The 17,111-nt window shown below is 46.7% G+C and overlaps 7 protein-coding genes across 7 annotated transcripts; 3 read left to right on the forward strand and 4 right to left on the reverse strand.

The window, feature by feature from the left end:
• Positions 1 to 257: 257 nt before the first annotated feature.
• EDB82DRAFT_534616 (nucleoside phosphorylase domain-containing protein) lies at positions 258 to 1,966 on the reverse strand. Its single transcript, XM_025730499.2, has 2 exons — positions 773 to 1,966; positions 258 to 718 (listed from the first exon to the last, which is right to left on the reverse strand). The coding sequence occupies exons 1-2, from the start codon at positions 1,772 to 1,774 to the stop codon at positions 614 to 616; spliced, it is 1,107 nt and encodes a 368-aa protein (XP_025587449.1). The 5' UTR covers positions 1,775 to 1,966; the 3' UTR covers positions 258 to 613.
• A 1,350-nt stretch (positions 1,967 to 3,316) lies between these two features.
• Positions 3,317 to 4,497, forward strand: EDB82DRAFT_522443 (uncharacterized protein; the record flags this gene model as incomplete). Its single annotated transcript, XM_025730488.2, has 2 exons — positions 3,317 to 3,801; positions 3,855 to 4,497. 2 exons carry the CDS (start codon positions 3,317 to 3,319, stop codon positions 4,495 to 4,497), a joined length of 1,128 nt encoding a protein of 375 aa, XP_025587448.2.
• Positions 4,498 to 5,035: 538 nt separating this feature from the next.
• EDB82DRAFT_473161 (uncharacterized protein) lies at positions 5,036 to 7,202 on the reverse strand (the record flags this gene model as incomplete). The annotated part of the gene is made up of 7 exons (XM_065607990.1): positions 5,036 to 5,066; positions 5,275 to 5,568; positions 5,665 to 6,101; positions 6,157 to 6,176; positions 6,232 to 6,983; positions 7,033 to 7,133; positions 7,191 to 7,202. 7 exons carry the CDS (start codon positions 7,200 to 7,202, stop codon positions 5,036 to 5,038), a joined length of 1,647 nt encoding a protein of 548 aa, XP_065466048.1.
• Positions 7,203 to 7,253: 51 nt separating this feature from the next.
• On the reverse strand, positions 7,254 to 9,019 carry EDB82DRAFT_493710 (ATP-dependent RNA helicase eIF4A). The gene is made up of 3 exons (XM_025730465.2): positions 8,751 to 9,019; positions 8,524 to 8,667; positions 7,254 to 8,425 (listed from the first exon to the last, which is right to left on the reverse strand). Exons 1-3 carry the CDS (start codon positions 8,782 to 8,784, stop codon positions 7,398 to 7,400), a joined length of 1,206 nt encoding a protein of 401 aa, XP_025587446.1. The 5' UTR covers positions 8,785 to 9,019; the 3' UTR covers positions 7,254 to 7,397.
• Positions 9,020 to 10,620: 1,601 nt separating this feature from the next.
• Positions 10,621 to 12,563, reverse strand: EDB82DRAFT_493712 (uncharacterized protein). The gene has a single exon (XM_025730443.2). The coding sequence runs from the start codon at positions 12,274 to 12,276 to the stop codon at positions 10,780 to 10,782; it is 1,497 nt and encodes a 498-aa protein (XP_025587444.2). The 5' UTR covers positions 12,277 to 12,563; the 3' UTR covers positions 10,621 to 10,779.
• Positions 12,564 to 12,903: 340 nt separating this feature from the next.
• EDB82DRAFT_534620 (Alpha/Beta hydrolase protein) lies at positions 12,904 to 14,060 on the forward strand. Its single transcript, XM_025730432.2, has 2 exons — positions 12,904 to 13,716; positions 13,770 to 14,060. Exons 1-2 carry the CDS (start codon positions 13,008 to 13,010, stop codon positions 13,979 to 13,981), a joined length of 921 nt encoding a protein of 306 aa, XP_025587443.1. The 5' UTR covers positions 12,904 to 13,007; the 3' UTR covers positions 13,982 to 14,060.
• A 595-nt stretch (positions 14,061 to 14,655) lies between these two features.
• On the forward strand, positions 14,656 to 16,673 carry EDB82DRAFT_438783 (major facilitator superfamily transporter). The gene is made up of 2 exons (XM_025730421.2): positions 14,656 to 14,971; positions 15,031 to 16,673. Exons 1-2 carry the CDS (start codon positions 14,708 to 14,710, stop codon positions 16,477 to 16,479), a joined length of 1,713 nt encoding a protein of 570 aa, XP_025587442.2. The 5' UTR covers positions 14,656 to 14,707; the 3' UTR covers positions 16,480 to 16,673.
• The last annotated feature ends 438 nt before the right edge of the window (positions 16,674 to 17,111 follow it).

Genomic DNA, 17,111 nt, shown 5'->3' on the forward strand with positions numbered 1-17,111 from the left:
GAGCCACGTCATCTGACCCCAGACCGACAAGACGCCAGCTGAACCCAAGGCAGCAGGAGGTGTGATAATTGCCCGATGTCGTGTATGTAATGTGGGGTCATTCATCAGGTTATGTTGGCTGTGTGTCAGCCATCTGCAGAACCCGTCACATTTTGTGATTGATCATCTTGGCTCGCTCCACAGTCATATCCCGCGGCGGGAGCCTGGTACCGATGTCTGATCACAGATCAAAGTTTAATTTACTAAAGGTTAAAGTTTTTCCATGAAGAAACGATATAGTAATACTTAAACAAAGACGGGAAAGCTTCAAGAGAACATCAGATAATATGCATAATAGAAGTATGCCACTGACTATAAAAGAGAATATGCAATGTCCGAAGTATTCAGTAGAAACTACTGCAGGTGACTTTGCATTTCTTAAATGTTAAGACACAAGCGGAAGACAATCGACAGGTCTATCTCAATTTCGTAGAATAATACGCATTTTCGACCAAGAAAAAGGAACTGTTGGACATGTGCATGTATAGCATACCCGATGCATCCCGTCTTAGTATATCTAGTAGGCCGGCATAATTGCATATGAGTTATGCTTGTGCTTGTAATCGTGGTCACCTTAGCCATGCCCAAGGTTGAATGTGGCATTATGCAAGACTGGATCCTGTGCCACCATAGATACCATTGCACTATCCTTAACGGTGACATTCTGGATTCGCACAGCCTGAGATATGAGTGAGCAATCGACTACACCGTCAAATGGAATTTTGGAACAAACCTGTGATTTCAGTGCCGATTTGTCTGATAAGTGCCACTGCCCAATGATAGCCTTTACACAAGCTGCAGAAGCCAAAGAGGCATGCTCTTGCCAATCCTTGTTCTTGTGGCTATCCGCATAATCAGAAATGCTTTTGACGAAAAGACACGCCTGATGCATAGATGTACCCGCTCCCTCCATATCCAAGGCGATGACTTTACTTCCCTTGGCGAGATTGTCCCTGTGAGTTCCGCTCTTCATGACCGTATCGCCACACCCAACTGGTCCGAAATGGATAATGGGTTTGAGTTCAGTTCGTTTCTCACGACGATCCAAGTCGTCGCAATGAAGTGACTCGCAGGTTGAGCGCCTTGCTGTATCGCAAATCTTCTCGTCCTGTATGCAGCAGTCGGCGTCGCGGTGGATATGCCAGTACGTGGCATCATAGAGGTCATCCGCCAAGCGAAATCCGGTTGCAATGTTCTCCGTAATAGTCGTTTGCATTCTCTGTTGGAGAACTTCTTTCGAAGACTCCAGTTTCTTGATAAATGCTTGTATTTCGACACTTGGTTTACCAAGCAAAGCTTGGCTGTGCTCCGACTGCTCAAATTTGTCCGGGTACTGTCGACCCATATCAAATTGAACTACACTGGTGCCAATCACAACATCTCCAAGTCTTCTCTTCACCTCATCACCATTTTTCGGTACTCCTCCACAGATTCCTGCAAGAAGTGCCAACTTGATGGCAGTGTAGGTGTGCTTGAGGTGCGTGGAAGCGAAAGTTGCAGAGATTTTCCCAACGCTGGGCATATGAACAAGAACAACAGGGTGCCCATCCATTTCTCCTAGTGTGTATGCATTCTCATCGGGCTGTGTCTTCGTAGCTCCAGAGTAATCTGGATTGCCCACGGTATCATTCGAGGTGTTCTCCATCAGCTTTTGAATTGCGCGGGCTTCAGTTGGCAGAGCGCAAATGATGGCGATTTCAACATCACTACGTTTAACTCCTGACTTGCGTGACATGACTGGTAGTTGGATTTAGGTTTCAACATATATGAATAGAATAAATGACACAAGCATGGGACATTATAAATTTGGTAAAAGATAGTGCTGAGCAGGACGTGTTATTAAATACATATTCCTTTCGAAACATGTAGCCATGAATGATTGATCACATGTCCTGCATGTCAGACCAAGACACACACAGACTGTTAGTTATGGACTGCCTGAGGTCGTGGGAATGAAGATTGAGTCTGCCTAAATCAGCCTGAAATATGTACTCCTGAGCCGCCCTAAGCTGTCCCAGGTAAGGGTGGCGACGTATCATGTGCGCCAACTGCCTCAATTGGTGGGAGATAACATCCTTGACAATCTTCGTGTCCCCTTGGGGAGATCTCAAATCGCGGATTTCGAGATATAAAACTGTCCATGGTATTGTGGTATGGTATGGCATTCGGTTAAGATCTGATGACATATTACTCAAGTTTGATGGAAGACTTTGGAAGGTGATGCCTTCTCAGGTCTTGGTGGTATGGCATGGGTCGTGTCTGCTGTGCCTCGATCAGGCTACCTATCAAAACCAGTATCACATCAATATTGTCTCAGCCATGAGGGGAAACCCTACACACTCGGTCTCAGCATGCATGCGTAGAAAACATCTTTACCAATCTAAGGGATCGCCAAGATAACTCCGCCAATAGACTTGGATAACGAGTTGATGAGACTGCTTAAAGCGCAAATTTAGCAATTACAAGTTCATCACAACGACAGGCCGCTTGGCTTAAATGTGAATGAACACCATCTAACACTAACAAATGAATGCAGGCTACGCATCAATATGCGACACAAATAATTACCACCCGGGGTATAGGTGAGTTGTCTAGATATTGGGCAGTGTATTAATTCTCACCAAACTCAACCCTTGTTTCTTCTCACCTCCATAGATTCGCTTTCGAGTCTCAACCACTTGTCCAGAAATGTCACTGCTAAGAATACGAGTAGGCCAGACGATACAAACTTCTGTTATTTTTGTGTTACCAAAGATAGAGCATCTTAGACTCCGAGGTTTATGACAGTCTAGAGAGTGTGCTGGTTGAATTAGGCGCAAGATGGGCTCTTCGCGGACTGCAATGATGGGTCACATGGTAAGATCTTCTCAAGTTACTCATTAAAGCCAAGCTGTCCTGTTAATAAATCTCGGTATTTGCGGTCTGGAACTGAGTAGGGAGGAATGGAAAGACATGGCTGAAACCCGCATGAGCTAAAGACTCTGCTAACAACAGCAACCTGCGCTAAGATGATGCGTAGCCAATTGACAAGGCGGTCGGGTCACTAAAGCTGCATAAGTGCAAATTACGGTACAAATGATTCTTGAAAATGGCGGACTACTGGAGTTGGGGCGTGAGCTATTGCCAATTAACATCCAAGGATGTCAGCCACAAAGTAGAAACATCCCACGACCAACAAGCAGTGCAATATCACCTAGTCATTACCCTCAGTCTGATTCTTGTTTTCTTCTCTCTTTTCCTTTTCTACACCTTGAGCCTTTACATCTTGAGCACCAAGATGTCGACTAAACCTCACCCAAAAGAACCAAGGCCGGAGCTAGAACGCCGACAATCTCTAGATATACCTGGAGCCGACGAAGCGTCCAGTATCATAGGCGATGTTTCTAGTCGCATAGAAGAGGCTACTACACAAGTAGAAGACGACGTTGTTTCACAGTCACCATCACAAACATCAACTGTTGAGGAGACAACGAGTTCCACGGAGCAGCCTTCACTTCCTTTGACTACCATCTTCACACCAAGTAAAGATTGCACAGGAGATGATGCCTTCAAATCAAGGACAGTAGGCAGCTATGTTTACTGCCAGTTAGAGGACGGCGCAGACAGATCGACATGCTACCCATCCAGTTATTCGGAGTACCAGTACGACACGATGAAATACTACTCTCCAGGCGTGTGTCCCCTTTCATACGTTTACTTGTTAACCTTTAAATCGGGTCTTGGCAATTCGCCTACCACAACCTACGCTACATGCTGTCCATCGTGAGTATATATTATTACGCAATTGTCTAATGTATTACTAAAATAAAGCTTAGCGGTATGACAGAATTGGCAAACAATTGGTCCTGCCAGAAATCGCTCACGACACACGTTACAATTACCAATGTTACCGATTCCCAAACCACCGTTTATTCTACGACCTACTGGGCGAATCCCATTTTCGTCGCATGGCAGGAGTCCGATCTCTCTCGCTTTTACCCTCAATCTGAAGCACGTGCGGCTCTCCAAAGCGCCGGGGTGACGTTCCCAACAAACACAGAATCTGGCAGCTCGACTTCCGAAACAGAAAGTGGAAACACTCAATATGAGGATTCAGAAAGCGGAGGTGGCGGCTTGAGCACTGGTGCTATCGCAGGAATCGGTGTTGGTGCTGGAATTATAGGGATTATGATTATAGTAGCCATCTGGTGGTTTCTGAGGAGATATAAAGTGAGTCGGAGGACCAGCAATGTTGATGAGAGAGAGCAGCCGTGGGAGCAGCAGATTTATGAAGCTCCGGACACCAGAAAAGATTTCCAGCACATCCATGAAGCCCCGAACGACATAAAAGCTTCCCAGCAGATCTACGAAGCTCCAGACACCACAAAAGACCCCTATCAGATACACGAAGCTCCGGACACCACCACCAAATCTCCAGATAAGCTTCACGACGTACCAGAGTATGAGCTCCAGGGTTGATACAGGAAGGCAGGGAACGCAAACTTTCTTTATAGCAAGATAAAGTTCGCGGGAAGAGTGGAATATAATTATGGTCTTTGAAACTTACCATTTAATACGCCTCTCATTCAGTCCAAGACTGCGATATGCCAACGTCTCAAAATGCACGATGTATATAAACAAGCATTGTAGGATGTATTTCCATGTCCTAGTCTATCGAATATTCACTTCTCGCTAAAGGTCTACAGTGACCTAGGTGAATGATATAGTGAGCTAGCATAATGGTACACAACCTACTGCCTACATTCAGAAAGTGTCACTGTCCTTCTTTTTAGGGGATGCAATAAAACACTTCGGGTACACGATAGGGTTGTCATAGTCAAAGTCTTTCTGTGTATCTCGTCTCAAGGAAGGGGCGGGATGAAACATACCTTGTTGCACTCATCTCCAGGTTGTTGGAGCAAAACATCAAGTTAGCAAAGCATTCAAGACCAAGGTAAGAAGATACGAACATTGCTTGCCATCACGACATACGCCCCGTCAATTTTATCATTTCCATTCATAAGAGCTCTCGTCTTTGCAAATTCCATCTGTGAGAAACCAGTCAGTTCAGCACGTACAAACAAGTACTAAATACTTTCCCATTTCTTATGTGTGCCTTCGATATACGTCTTCATTCCTTCTGTCACGTAAGGCTCCGACAACCACTGACCATGAGAAAAAACATTATGAACCCGATCCTCAGCACTACCCTTGATGTTGTCAAATTTAGAACCTAGAAGCACGGCCTCGACGTACCCGGTGGTAACATTGAGAACCTCGTTAAATACCGTGCCGTAGGCATTTACCAAGTCATCAGCTAGATCATCCTTGGATACACCTGTAGGGAACTCGCCACTGTTGGCCGAGGCTGAGGCAAAAGCACCCGAGAAGAATGTTAGAGTACCCGCGGCACTAGTTGACTTGGCCCCAAGACCAGCGGCCGAGGTAAGGATGCCGACTAGCATATTGAGCATCATGGCTCTGTCGTCTTTAAGTGGTTCGCCGTACTCGTCGACAATTTCCTTGATACCGCCTGCGAGCTGCTTGATGCTAAAGTTGATAGCACCTGTCTAAATCTGATGAAATGCACTGAACATAACGCCGATCTGCTGATGGACATAGAACGTCGTCTCAGGGGGAGTATACTAAGAGCAAGGAGTAGTGCCCGGCCCTTGGCAGGTCGTCGATCCAAGGTTCTTGCAGTTCATAGTAGAGCCGCCCTGGCTACTGCCACCGATAACAGCTTTGAAGAACTTATCGGTCCACTTGTCGGCGTCGTTCTTGTAGAGCCAGTCCTTGAACCATTTGGCCGCACCGCTCTTGGTACACGACTCAAAGTCCTTGTCCTCGTCCTCAGAATCGAAAGACCACTTACAGATTTTGTCGGTGTTAGCGCCCTTTTCAGGAAGATCAACGTCGACGATCTCGTCACCTGCAATGCGTACATCAGTTGCTTTCAAACCATCAAAATCGCCAATGATTTGACCAATGCTTTCAAACTTCGGAGGGCTTCCACCACGATTGAGAGAATCCCATACTGAATTCTCTTTGATGCAAAAGAAGTCGTCAAGGCCATCCTTGTTCTAAAATATACCAGTCTATCAGATTTGAGAGTTGCACCACGATAGGTATGCTCACAAGATTAGCGAATGCGTAGCCTGATTAAAATGCATTAGTATTGTTCCAAATCATAGAATTTGTTGATGTACTTACGAGGGCCAAGATTACAGTTCATATCAACATAGAATTGAACCGACTTGTCAAACTTGCCGCCTCCCATGTTCTGTCGGAACCAGTATGCATCCCTGTCCTTGGTGTTGTGGTAGACACGGATCCAGTCATCGAGGGAATCTGTCCGAGGGGCATTGGGATCGCCTTTCACAATATTCGCAACGAAGATATGCCAAGGGATGTTATTAGTGATGGATTTGGGGTCACTGCCCTTGTCGATAACGGCGCTCTCAAGGGTACCCCCGTGAAGTGCTCGTATGGACATAGTTGCCATCATCGTGACCACTCCCGAGCTGAGTTTGGCCCAGCAGGCCTGAGTTTCCAGCAACCTTTTTGCGCTGCTTAGACTGGCCAGTGGCTGAATCTTCAAACCGCTGACTGCTGCAGGCGGCTGAATGCGGTCCTCTATCTGGCTGATAGCGTCCCACCAGACTCTAGCGAAGAACTTGTAGCCTTCATCAGTAGGATGGTCCTTGTCTGGCACAATGTCGCTCATCTTAATGACATCGCCAACATCGGCAAGTCCAATGCGGGTTCCTTTCTTGTATCCTTTTGCGACACTTCTGATTTGCCTGCTGATGTCTTTGCTACACGCATCCCGGTCCGCATCTCCGTTTCTGAGGAGTGTGCATAGAATGACTGTCACGCCGGGCACGTTGTCGAAGATGTCATCTACCAAGGCTTTTGTACGCTCGCCTGCTTTGCTGGGATCGTCTCCGGGGTTACAGTCATTCCTATAGCCACGTTAGGTTGCCAACCGAAACTGCTCCAGGCCGCACTCACAGTCCTGCGTTAATGAGAACCAGGTTAGGCATCATCCACTGGCTCTCTTTCCAAGCACCGTGTACTAAACCAATGGTCCAGCCAGGATGACCTTTATTGTCCTATTGGATGTCAACTATGCCGCCATTGTGAGCAAAGCATAAGTTCAGCCAACTTACTGAATCAGCCATGGTACCGCCAAATCACGTTCGGTAGGCAGAGCGAGAGAAGTTTCTTACATTACCATATATAAAATATTGTATTGAAAAATATGATAATTTTATTTCATATACTAACATGTTCTTTCAATGTCTGAGCTGCTTCACTTGTCTCTTTTTCCCCACTCTTATACAGCCTATACTCCCATTGATATAATCTGGTTGACTCTACCCAGACTTTAATATAATAGTTTCCAGACTTTCGACCTCGTTCTCGGGCATTATCTCGATATGAGTAACGTAGAACTGCTCGATTTCCCGAATTATGGACATCTCGTTAGTGGTAACCAAGTTAATGACCACACCCTTCCTGCCGGATCGACCGCCCCACCCAACGCGGTGCATATATTTGTCGGGCTGTTTTGGAAGGTCGAAGTTGATAACAAGCGATACCTGTTGTTTGTCAATGCCACGGGCGAGGAGGTCAGTAGCCATAAGGATACGAGAAGAGCCACATCGGAATCCCTCCATAATCTCACAGCGGTGGATCGCGTCCATATCACCATGCATAGAGGAGACAGTAACGCCGCGAGACGTAAGCTCATCAGTAAGCCATTCAAGCTTTTTGCGAGTACTGCAGAAGATAATTGTTTGGAAGATCCCCATAGTGTCATATATCTGAGAAAGCAAATCTAGCTTAGAATCTTCATTCTCAGCAGTGATATAGAAATGCTTGATACCCTCGAGGATGGGCTTGGCCTTGACGATAATACGGACGAAGTTGCGCATGAACTTGGTAATAATCGCGAGGACATCTTCGGGCATAGTAGCAGAGACGATAATGACCTGTGTAGACTGTGGTAAGAGCGAGAAAGTATCTTGGACCTGCTCATCGAAACCGCGAGACACCATTTCGTCAGCATCGTCGAGCACAAACATCTTCGTGTTATCGATGCGAAGGACGCCGCGCTGGATCATATTCTGGATACGGCCGGGGGTGCCGATGACGACTTGCGGGCCGTCCTTGAGCACTTCAATATCTTCTGTCAAGGGGCCTTTCCAGGCGTAGGAGGATATGTTCATAAAGTCACCGATAGCAGATATGACCTTATGAATCTCCTGCGCCAGCTCACGCGACGGTGCGAGGACCAGAGCCTGGCAAGCCTTCACGCTGGGGTCAATTCTCTGCAGAATAGAGATACAGAAAGCGGCGGTCTTTCCGGTTTTAGACTGCGCTTGTGCGATAACATCGTGACCTGCGGAAAAATGTGGTGAGTACTTTATTTATCGCGATGTACGCAGGCTTCCCTTGCGCCGCTTTGACGTCATGGCGAATTCAGAAAGGGGCTATTACCTTTAATCATAGGCATCATTGCACGCCGCTGGATAGCAGAAGGATTTTCGAAGCCATATGCATAGACTCCGCGCAGACTATTACTCTCAAGGGTCATGGCGTCGAAGCTTTCAGTGATCTCATCGAAGTTGGACTCAATCTGAGCTGCGTGAGTGGAAATAGTCAACCATATGCTCTTTGAAATTGTACACAGAGGTGCTCGCCAGACTCTCACCACTGTGACTTACTGGCTTCGATGTCCTCAAGATACTTGTCGGCCATGATTGCGGGCGGATGGAGCGACAGCGTTAATCAGCGTATCGTATTGGTTTCGTTGGTCTGTATCTTTGGAGCAAAACGCCGCAGTAGCTTTAAGTGAGAGCGAAAAGCTTCCTCTGCTATTTGTTTGACGTGTTTCCTTACAGACAGCTCGATATAAATTGAAGTAAAGCAGAATGAACTAGTGAGATATTTTAAAGCGTCTCATACTTTGCAAAAACACAACCTGCTAGGAGTCATACTGATGTATTAGAGGGGCAAGTGTCAGATTAGGCACCTGGCTTACCTAATAGCTTCAGGCTGGGGTGAATTAGATATAACCAATAGTGACTGCATATCGTTGACTAAAGCCGACGGACAACAAACGGATTGTAATCACCAAAGCCCTCCTAACCTTGACTGACCTAGACCTACTGCATGGTAATAACCCAATCAAGACGCATAAGAACTCTTTTCCAGTAAAATCTATAACCGTAATGTAAAAATGATGGAGGCAACTGGTAGTATAGGTGGGGTAAGGCAGAATGAGATACCACGAGGCAGAGTCCTTGCGAGCAGTGATAAGCAGTAAAGTGAGCACACGTAACAAGAAGATTTCGTGTTTGTTTGAGAATAGTATCTCAGCTTTAGAGGCTTCATTCTTTTAGCATGTCCTTATATCTCCGCCGAATTTATAATAAAGTCTGGCAATTTGAACTTACCCTCTATGGATTAGCGCACCTATTTCCAAATGTTCGCCAGTATTCAATCTCGTTCGGTTGCTGGCTGCAAATCTTTTCAAAAGAGACTCAAATCCAGATAGCCCCCGCCACAGCGATAGGTCAGATTTATTCCATAGATGCTATCCTGTCTCATAAGCTATAGCGCTAACAACAACGATAGCATGATGGCACCAAAATCAAGTATCTACCTCTAGAACCATCTAACTTACGGCTATTTGTCTTGGAGCCTGGATCAGGTACCGATGCCTTCTCTGGTCGAATTCAGCACACCTCGTGGAACAAGGATTATGAAGCCTTATCATATGTCTGGGGTGATGTGCAAGATTCAACAACTACGTGCGTTGATGGAAACACTGTATCGGTTACAAGGTCACTAAGGACGACACTTAATCATCTGCGTTACCCTCATCAATCAAGAACACTTTGGATCGACTACATCTGTATCCATCAAGAAGATGTAGTAGAGCGAAGTTAACAAGTCGCAATGGTGGGTCTGATCTACGAGAGAGGAAAGTCTGTTCTTATATGGATTGGTCCCTCTACCTTTTACAGCCCGGTTGGTATGGATATTATCCGTTATTTTGCCAATGCAGAGAAGCCCCAGGATCGTCCTGTGTGGCAGACCTACTCCCAGCACCAAGCCTATCAGCTGTTGCAAGATGTGTTAACTCGCAAATGGTTCTAAAGGATGTGGGTTGTACAGGAGATTGGACGATCCTACTATTCCAGACTGATCTGTGGAGGAGACTTCGTTGAATGGCAGTCAACAGATTGTGCCGCTGTAGGACGGTTTATACGAATGATCAAATATGCCGAGATTCTACCACAATGGACTCAATTAGGTCTCGATGCAGTGGACCTATGATCGTTACTGGAAATGCTATATTTTCAAGAGATTAATCGATTTACCAAACCTTGTGGAACATGTATGCGAAGAGCTCCTGATCTTCTAGATATCGCTCATACCATGCGGTACAAGGAGTGCTCTGATCCTCGGGAAATGATATTTGGCATATGTGGAATGGTTGAATACCTATCTCACTTGGAGGACTTTAAACTAGATTATAGTATGACAGTTGAGCAGGTGTATCAGGAGGTAGCAAAGGTATCATTTCAATAGCTATAATCAACCGCTAGCGCACAAACAATATTGTCCAGTTAAAATCGCTTCTTATCGATTATTAGAATGAACATCTCAACATCTCATACCATAATCACGAAAACATAGTTCTCTTCGAGCTGATCCAGACCTTCTTTATACAATCCACAGCATATCCTAAGCCTCAAGGCCCCGAATCATCTCTTCTTTCACCTCCCTCAAAAAGTTCTCTATGAATACCTTATCGTAGTAACTCTTATTCCAGCTTGCCGTCAACACATACTGATCCCTAAACGTCCAACCATGACACTGAACAGCCTTTGCTATCGTCTGCGTCCCCAACCAAAAGTCTTCCACTACCACCTCTCCTTCATTCTTTCCACCAGAGACGGGATACTTGCGATCCAAGACCTTCTCTACCAAGCCCATGCTGGCAAAATCGACAGCTTGGACAGTCGGCATATCGGGAGGTGGAACTGTGTTGACCAATTCAAGAATCCTTCTGATGAAAGGAGCACCGAGATCAGCAGTGGACACGGGTTGTCCCTTGTGATCCTCAAATCCAGAATTTCTGGCACGTCCGTACGACTTTTGTAATTCCTCACACACTTGATCAAAAGTCTTGTTCTCGTTTACCACATCCAAGACAATGACGGGGAAAGCAGCGCAGTATTCACCAATAGAATACTGAGGCGTATTGTATGGAGAAGGGAAGTCTTTCTGTATGTCAACGGGGGCAAATCTCCCGTAAGACTTGCACAGCGGGTGTTGTGGATACCTCGCCGAACAGCAAATAATCGCAGCATGGGTAGCGAGAGATATTGTGATGCCTTTTGCTTTGCTCCCTGCCAATAATTGAATTGTAGTCTCTTTACCAAAATTGAGAGTGACTCGGGTGGAGTCCCCGGGAATGGCTTCATCGCTTCCCTCTCGTGGGGGAAGCGCCACGCTGGGCGCACCGGCCAACATGTCAGTGTACATAGTATCTGCAGCTTTGACCATGTAGTCTGGGGTGTTGGCCTCGTCAGAAAAGGCGTCCAGGATCCAATCCACGTTTGGTGCTATGCTGCCATCGCCGACAGGAGATGTGAAAGTATCGAGTGCAGCGTCGGCGCCTTTAACGAGGGATTGTGAGAGAACATGAAGAAAATTGACCGCAATGGTCATTGCAGAACCTCCGTCCATGCGCCAGTGGCTTGTTTGGAAGAGCACTTGAGAAGAGGAGGGAATCCAAGTGCAAGTAGCATACTCTTCATCTTTGGCTGATTCGAAGAGAGCTGTGGCGCTTGTTGCTTTGTGATCAATTGTGAAAGTCTTAGCCAGCCATTCCTCAGCGTCATAGGTGGGAATGAGTATAGCGGGAGTCCTTCCGAATTCATCAGTGTGATTTTCCAAGTTGAGCACGCTTCCAAGGTGTGGATGGTGCTTTACTGTCGCAGCCCATGCTGTCCTGATGTGGGCAACTGGATCGGCCACCGAAGAAGGGAATGACAGCTTCAAAGCAGTGTAGATGGAAAGATGGTCCTTTGAAAGGGGAGCTGTTACGGTCTTGAAGTGATGGACCAGCTTCTCAACAGTTGAGAAGGGACGAGCTCGAACATCTGGATTAGAGGTGAGGGTGGTGAAAGCTAGGTCTAACCGAGCAGTAAGGTAGTTGGGGTTGGTAGAGCCCATGATCCTTATTTGGGGATGAATGTAGAATAAAGGATGGTGATTGTTTCAGCGATGCTAAAAAATCGCAGTTACTTGGGATGAGAGACTTGTGGTGGCTGATCAGATGGATATACTGCTTTTCATCCAAGTCCTAGGCTGTAAGCAAAGTGCATCAGCGCAAATATGACAACACCTTAGAAGCAACCAAGTCCGAAATGATTCAGTTCATTGTCCGATGGCCTTTGCGGAGATAAGAACAGCGGTCCCTAGATCGTATTTGTAAGCCAAGTACAAGAATCTCATTTACGGATACCCTATAAGCGAATATGGCACAATGGCAATTGGGGACAACAAGGTCCCTTGCTACCATTTCTAGCGGCACTCGGAACTTCTCCCGGCGGAAGCAAGTAATCCTTGTCAACTTCACGTAACATGAGTCCTTAGCGCGATGCATGTCAGCTTGACATGAGTCCTTAGCGGCATGCGAGTCCCTTAGCGTGAGTCCCTAGCGTCAATCAATCCTTTACGTTTCATCGCAACGACATGGGGGTTTTCGCTTCCTTCTGCTTACTACCAGTACCCTAGTTCGGGATCCGTCCGCAAAGAAGGGTCCTTTTTTGTATGTAGTGGCCAGATTTTACCGTGATGAGCTTCACAGTATATGTATTCAAGACAATCTGGAACGTGTCTTAGTATCAAGGAAAATCACCTACCTTACTTAGACCCATTTTCGTTCACCATCTCTTTTCGAAATGTCTGCCATTGCTGATCAAACCGGCACTGTGGGTTTCACCCATGAAGCTCTTGACCAAGAAGCTCAAACCTTCTATCGCATCATCGGCGACTTGAAGTCAGGCCAGCGACCCTTGATTGCAGCCCATGGCGGTCCTGGCTCAAGTCACGATTACTTCTTGAACCCTCTTGCGAGTTACCCTAAAGAAACTGGCAGACCTTTGGTGCTGTACGATCAAGTCGGCAATGCCAAGAGTACCAACTTCAGCTTTGAGTCAAAGTCGCTGCCCAAGCTGTCAGTCGATATTTACACTGCTGAACTCGACAACCTGGTGACAAAGCTTGGTATTCAGGAGTTTGACTATCTTGGTCACTCCTGGGGCGGCATGATGGGTCTTGAGTACATCATCAAGTACCAACCCAAGATTAAGCACTTGATCCTGGACTCTGTTCCTGCATCCGTCGAGCTGTGGACGAACAAAATCAAGGATACCTTGAACGAGCTAGACCCTGCAGAACGGGACCTGGCACTTGAACTGGACAGCACCCAGCAATACCAAGATCCACGCCTGCAAGCTATCTTGAAGAAACTGCAGGATAAGCATGTCTGCCGATTGGACCCTTGGCCAGAAGCCGCTCAGGGTTTCTTTGGCGTCGTCATGAGCAATCCGGCTGTGTATGCCACTATGCTGGGACCTAGCCAATTTGCCACATTGGGAGCGCTGAAAGGTAAGCTAACCCAAATTCTGTTCTTATAATATCGTGCTAACAAATCTCATCAGGCTGGTCTGTTATTGGCCGTTGCAAGGACATCAAGGTACCAACACTGGTGCTTCACGGCGAGTATGACTGGGCAGACGAAGCTGGTGTCAAGCCCCTTGTTGAAGAGATTGAGAACAGTCACCAGGTTACACTCAAGGGATGCAGCCACATGTGTCATTTGGAGGATCCGGAGGCGTTTAAGAAGGAGGTTTTTGGGTTCCTTAATAATTAGATGTAGACATGAGACTTGGACTGTGTATAGAATGTTTTTGCAATTCACATACAAATGCACATAAGTGCTATTCATCTGTAAAGAATGCCATCATCTGGACAACCAGCTTTGCTATGCGTAAATCTCGTAACAAAGTTCGTCTCCTCATGGGCAGAGACATCCCGTAGTCGACGACATGATCGTAGTTTTCGCACTTTCCGTAACTTCAATCAAATGGATGTCACCGCCCTAAACTCGCCTCGGAGAATAGGATAATGCACCCCCCCGTCAATCGTAATTGAGCCGCTTATTGAACCACTATCCATAAACCATCCTCTAGAAGACACACCCCCTAAGGCTGACGGAACCCGAGTAAATGATCGACAAGAGGATCTTACATCTTACGGTGTCGACCAACCCCTGTTCACGTTGCATTGGCTTAGACAGGGGCTATGGCATGCTTAGGGCTTAGCAGCCTATTTCCCGCCCCTTAGTTCCTCACATTAACCCGAGGACCAATCGGTTTCATTGTGGAGTTGCAAAAGAACCTGGTGTAAGATCAGTGAGACATTGTCTTTGTTTGCCCTGCGTCTTACGGCACGCCCAACAGCGGAAACGATGCAAGCGAAAGGACCTTTTCTTTTTCGGCAGATCCCTCGCTGATTAATTCGAAATCAATTATTAAGCCGTTGTTCAGTTAGACACGTGTGTCCACATGTCAGAAAGAATTGCTAGCTAAAAAAGATCATGTCCTACTCTCAAACGGCGACATTCAACAGTTCCCATCATACAAAGACCATGTCTGACAGAGAACACGCAGCGCCAGTCATGGCAAATGATGTTACTGCCGACCCTGAGCCTGCTTTCAAGGTCGAGACCAAGACTGAGGCTAGGGAGACGAATACCGACGATGATAGCCAAACTTCTGAGGTTGAGTATCCTAAGGGATTCCAGCTTACTTTCATTGCTATTGCGTTAGCTCTAGCCCTTTTCTTGATCGCTCTTGACATGGTGAGTTGTTTTCCTTCCTTTTTCTTAATTTCCAGCGACTAACCGCATTTCTCCTCTAGACAATTATCGCTACGGCTATTCCCAAAATCACGGACGAATTCCAGGGTCTCGACAAAGTCGGATGGTACTCTTCTGCCTTCTTCGTCACCATCGGATCTTTCCAATCCTGCTGGGGCAAGGTCTACAAATACTTTCCACTCAAGATATCGTTCCTTTTGGCTATCTTTATTTTTGAGATTGGTTCCGCTATCTGCGGCGCTGCTCCCAACTCGAATGCCCTTATCGTTGGACGCGCTATTGCCGGCGTAGGTGGCGCCGGTGTGAGTGCCGGTAGCTATACCATCATCGCCTACTCGGCTACGCCTGAAAGACGGCCCATGCTACTCGGTTTATTGGGCATTTCGTATGGTTTCGCCAATGTTATCGGTCCTCTAGTCGGTGGTATCTTCTCTGACAAGGTTTCCTGGAGATGGTGCTTCTATATCAACCTACCTGTTGGCGCCATCTCCATCGCCATCATCACCTTCTTCTTCAGTGACCCACCTCAGGCGAAACCAGCCCGCGTCCCCTTGAAAGAGAAGATTTTGCAGATGGATCTCGTCGGTGTTGGTCTTCTCATCGCTGCGACTATTTGTTTTGTCCTCGGCGTTGAGTACGGCCAAGGAAAATACAGCTGGGGAAGCTCCAAAGTCATTGGCCTCCTCGTTGGTTTCGTTCTCATCCTCCTCGTTTGGGCGGTGAATGAGTGGTGGATGGGCGAGCGTGCCATGATCGTGCCACGTATCATCAGAGACAGAACGAACTTGGTCATGTCTGGTGTCGCTATCGCTATCGGTGGTTCCTTCTTCCCAGTCGTTTACTACGTGCCCATCTACTTCCAGAGCATCAAGCACGCTACTCCTATCATGTCTGGTGTTCAAAACTTGCCCATGGTTATCGCTGTAACATTCGGCATCTTCCTCGCTGGCGGTCTCATCTCAAAGACTGGTCGGTACCAACACATTTTGCTCTTTGCCCTTGGTCTCTCCACCGTTGGCGCGGGCCTCATCTACACCTTCGACCTGCACACCTCCACCGGCAAGTGGATCGGCTACCAAATTCTTGCTGGTGTCGGTTGGGGACTTGCATATCAGATTCCTTTGACTGTTGGTCAGGGTTCTTGCGATCCCATGGACATGGCGCTCATCACGTCAAACATTTTATTCTTCCAATCTTATGGCGCTTCACTTTTCATGTCGGCCGCCCAGGCCGCCTTTGTAGACCAAATGACGGCAAAGGTCATGGAACTCAGTGACAGCATCAGCAAGGACCTGCTGGTTCTGACAGGTGCTACGGATATTTACAATGTCTTCAAGGGCGATGAGCTCGCCGATGTGCTGGCTGGCTACATGCACGGCCTCAAGGTCGTTTATGCCATGGCCATCGGAACGATAGGCATCGGTTTTGTGATTGCTCTGGCAATGCCATGGAGGAAGCTCAAGCAGGGACAAGCCACAGGTGGCGCTTAGATGGCTACGGTGGGACTTGCAAGATTAATTTGAAACATTTCGCTGTTTGTTGGCGTGTTTGCATATGTATGGTCAGCGTTTGGCGGAAAAGACGGTCCAGGGGGGGTGCATTTTCGCAATCACGCAATTATAGAAGTATCATTTATACAGGGAAGAGAAAAATCATTTATGCAGGCAAAGAGAAAACGCCCCACAGTGAACTGGTGAAGTTACAAGGGACGGATAGAATGTGCCGTGAACAAGGCATGTAACTGAATGAAACCACTACACATACCCTACAGTTTGACGACATGACTGCTGTCAAACTAACAGATATGGCAAAGTTACTTCATTTTTGATGTCCTAGACTTTCGCTCAGGTCTTCTCAATTTTGTCTGAGATTCTTAATACAGGTTAATGTCTGCTTAGATGAATTTCTCAAACAATCCTTAAATTAACGGTTCTTTCAAGACTGGGTTCTCCAACACATGTGTGACTTATATGGCAGCTGCTCAAAATGTCAAAGTTTTATAGTGCTATTGTGAATGCCGTGGCACCCAGAAAGATGCATCGAAGGATCTTGTAACCAGGGACCTGGTAATTCATGGGTCCTTGTCAACAAAAACATAGACGGACCTGTCACATTTAACACG

The sequence above is a fragment of the Fusarium venenatum genome, assembly GCF_020744135.1.
Source record: "Fusarium venenatum strain MPI-CAGE-CH-0201 chromosome Unknown EDB82scaffold_1, whole genome shotgun sequence".
In the NCBI taxonomy this organism is placed as follows: Eukaryota; Fungi; Ascomycota; class Sordariomycetes; order Hypocreales; family Nectriaceae; genus Fusarium; species Fusarium venenatum.

Coding starts and splice junctions, on each gene's coding strand:
- EDB82DRAFT_534616 (XM_025730499.2), bottom strand. CDS start 1,774: ATGTCACGCAAGTCAGGAGTTAAACGTAGTGATGTTGAAATCGCCATC. Junction 719..772: donor AATCGGCACTGAAATCACAG/GTTTGTTCCAAA, acceptor CTCATATCTCAG/GCTGTGCGAATCCAGAATGT.
- EDB82DRAFT_493710 (XM_025730465.2), bottom strand. CDS start 8,784: ATGGCCGACAAGTATCTTGAGGACATCGAAGCCA. Junction 8,668..8,750: donor TCTTGAGGACATCGAAGCCA/GTAAGTCACAGT, acceptor CCACTCACGCAG/CTCAGATTGAGTCCAACTTC. Junction 8,426..8,523: donor AATGATGCCTATGATTAAAG/GTAATAGCCCCT, acceptor ATTTTTCCGCAG/GTCACGATGTTATCGCACAA.
- EDB82DRAFT_493712 (XM_025730443.2), bottom strand. CDS start 12,276: ATGGGCTCTACCAACCCCAACTACCTTACTGCTCGGTTAGACCTAGCT.
- EDB82DRAFT_534620 (XM_025730432.2), top strand. CDS start 13,008: ATGTCTGCCATTGCTGATCAAACCGGCACTGTGGGTTTCACCCATGAA. Junction 13,717..13,769: donor CACATTGGGAGCGCTGAAAG/GTAAGCTAACCC, acceptor AAATCTCATCAG/GCTGGTCTGTTATTGGCCGT.
- EDB82DRAFT_438783 (XM_025730421.2), top strand. CDS start 14,708: ATGTCCTACTCTCAAACGGCGACATTCAACAGTTCCCATCATACAAAG. Junction 14,972..15,030: donor TCTTGATCGCTCTTGACATG/GTGAGTTGTTTT, acceptor TTTCTCCTCTAG/ACAATTATCGCTACGGCTAT.